The sequence below is a fragment of the Penaeus monodon genome, chromosome 20, assembly GCF_015228065.2.
Source record: "Penaeus monodon isolate SGIC_2016 chromosome 20, NSTDA_Pmon_1, whole genome shotgun sequence".
In the NCBI taxonomy this organism is placed as follows: Eukaryota; Metazoa; Arthropoda; class Malacostraca; order Decapoda; family Penaeidae; genus Penaeus; species Penaeus monodon.
In genome coordinates this window covers 13,796,926-13,799,138 of record NC_051405.1, presented here as the reverse complement: position 1 = coordinate 13,799,138, position 2,213 = coordinate 13,796,926, and the positions used below count along the sequence as shown (strand labels likewise).

The 2,213-nt window shown below is 31.0% G+C and overlaps 1 protein-coding gene across 2 annotated transcripts in view; it reads left to right on the top strand.

The window, feature by feature from the left end:
* LOC119585641 (ubiquitin-conjugating enzyme E2 Z-like) overlaps positions 1 to 1,637 on the top strand; it is a 20,510-nt gene extending 18,873 nt beyond the window's left edge. For both annotated transcript variants that reach the window (XM_037934316.1, XM_037934315.1), the window contains exon 7: positions 1,336 to 1,637. In XM_037934316.1, the coding sequence (XP_037790244.1) occupies positions 1,336 to 1,352 (17 nt within the window). In that variant the 3' untranslated portion in view covers positions 1,353 to 1,637. The remainder of the gene's footprint in view (positions 1 to 1,335) is intronic.
* The last annotated feature ends 576 nt before the right edge of the window (positions 1,638 to 2,213 follow it).

The window sequence follows — 2,213 nt, the reverse complement described above, 5'->3', positions numbered from 1 at the left end:
AATGGCAACAAAAGACTAACCCATTGTCATCTCAAATAGAGAAAAGCATTCCATATTGTCTTTGATACTAATATTGGCAAAAATGATATTGCCAACTTGAAACACCAGTATTATGATGATGCTTGCAACAGTTGGATTGAAGTAATGAGAGCATAAATATGGTTTGTGGCACAGCTGTTCAGAAGTGATATCTGCATTAGCAATATTTGTTTTGATTATGATGGTAAGAGCATTCATAACTGAATATTTGTTGTTGGTGATCAATTTCCACTGATTATAAACCTTGAAAGAAAATTATGTCTGTGATGATATATGTCAATGTTTCTCAAATAGGAAGCTTTGAGCTGCATATGAGAGCTGTAGGTTCATTTTGGGCTTGAAGCAAGAGAGACTGTATTGCAGAAATAGCAAATTTCTTGTATAGATATTGCAGATTCAATTAAGAAGCTCCCAGGTGTTAGGTAGTTAAAAAGACAAAAGATGGTAATAAATGTACTTAATTGACACAATGTATTTAGACTTAAAAAAGGCAAAAGATAATATTTGATGTAGTTAATCTAAATCTTTAGTATGTAGTTAATGCAGACATGCCTGGTAAAGGAATAAGAGAAATCACTTGAGCCAAATCTCCCCCCCCCCCTACCATGCCAATCCTCAAAATTACACAGAACAATAATAGTAATAAAGTTTCCCAAATAATCTGACATTTCTTCCAGGTGTTGCTTGTAAGTGTATTGATTCCTTTTTTTAAACTCTTGTCAAAACACTGTTATAGATTACTAGTTTCAACTTTGTTCTGTTGTATTTCATTAAGTATTAACTTTTTGATCATTTGTATGTTGCAGAGGTATTTTATAGTTTTGTTTTGAGAATATTTATTTTTCCATATTTTATTTGATGTCTGCTAAGTATCTGAGATCGATAGAAGTGATAGTTGTTTTAAGTTAGTGATGTGATAATAAATATTTTTATTTACAAAGTGGTTTGATCTTTAGGTGATTAAAGGCAATTTAATAAGAAAGCTAGCTAAATTATCCATCCTTGTGTTAGGCCTGGCTCTCTTTGATGTCAAAATATTACATTACTTAATCATATGATTTCAATAAGCAGGTGAGTTATTAATAAATGGATAATTTTTGGCTTGGCTTTGACAGAACAGTTTATCAGTTGAAATATTTATTCATGATAAGGTATATGAATATTATTTTAAGCAATAAAATAGACTTCCCATTTCTTGTGGGAAATACATGCTTTTTTCCAACTTTTTTATTTAGTTATTGATTTTTTAGTATAAGCCTGTGACACAAGATATCATATATTTTTACACATTTTCAGATAAACCTGAGCCATAGATAGCATCAGTAATCACTCCTCGAGCCATAATTAGTAACCTTGGTCTCCAATCATCACTTTAGCATCACATATGATTAAGACTGTACACCTGTACACTGTGGTGCTGAAATGTAGAATATACAGGAGAGAGTAAGAACTCTCCAGCATAATTTTTTTTGTACCAATGGAACTGTATCCAGTCTGACAAGTTTTAAGTTTCTTAATATGAGATTATGATACATGCATAAATTGTGAATGTGTTTGGCAAAGAAAATTTGAGAATATTTCAAGTGATATGTGTCTGATATTTAGTGTAATTTTCCTCTGAGGGTCAAAGAATGTATGGCAATGTAAGGAACAGTGAAGAAATCTCACTGAAAATAATTGCATTAAAAACTGAATTGATGAAAAAAATGTATGTTAAATGTTTCTTAGTCTTGATATGAGCTTTAGTTACTAAGCCTTTAAGAAGGCCAATGTGCTCTTGGTTCTAGAACCTTTAATAACTGTAGTTCACTGGAGAGGCAAGAGAATCAAGATTATAAATTTAGGGACACAGTACTCTTGTCTTTCATGTTTATATGACATGTATAAAATGGTAGAAATGTTATATTTGCTTGCTGTTTCACAAACTGTGTGTCCTGCATAAGACAAGGAAAATAACTTTCATTTGTCTAGTTATCAAGTGATAGTGGACATCAAATTTCAACATTGAGAAGAGACTTTACTATTTAATGGGAGAGCAGTAATATTTATTTTTTTTTCATTATTATTTTATAACTGCTCTATGAGACATGTATATCTCAGATAGCTTTGGAAAGACCTTAGTTTAAAGTCAAGAAATATATTACATGTGTCTGTAATGAGAATGATTGAGTATA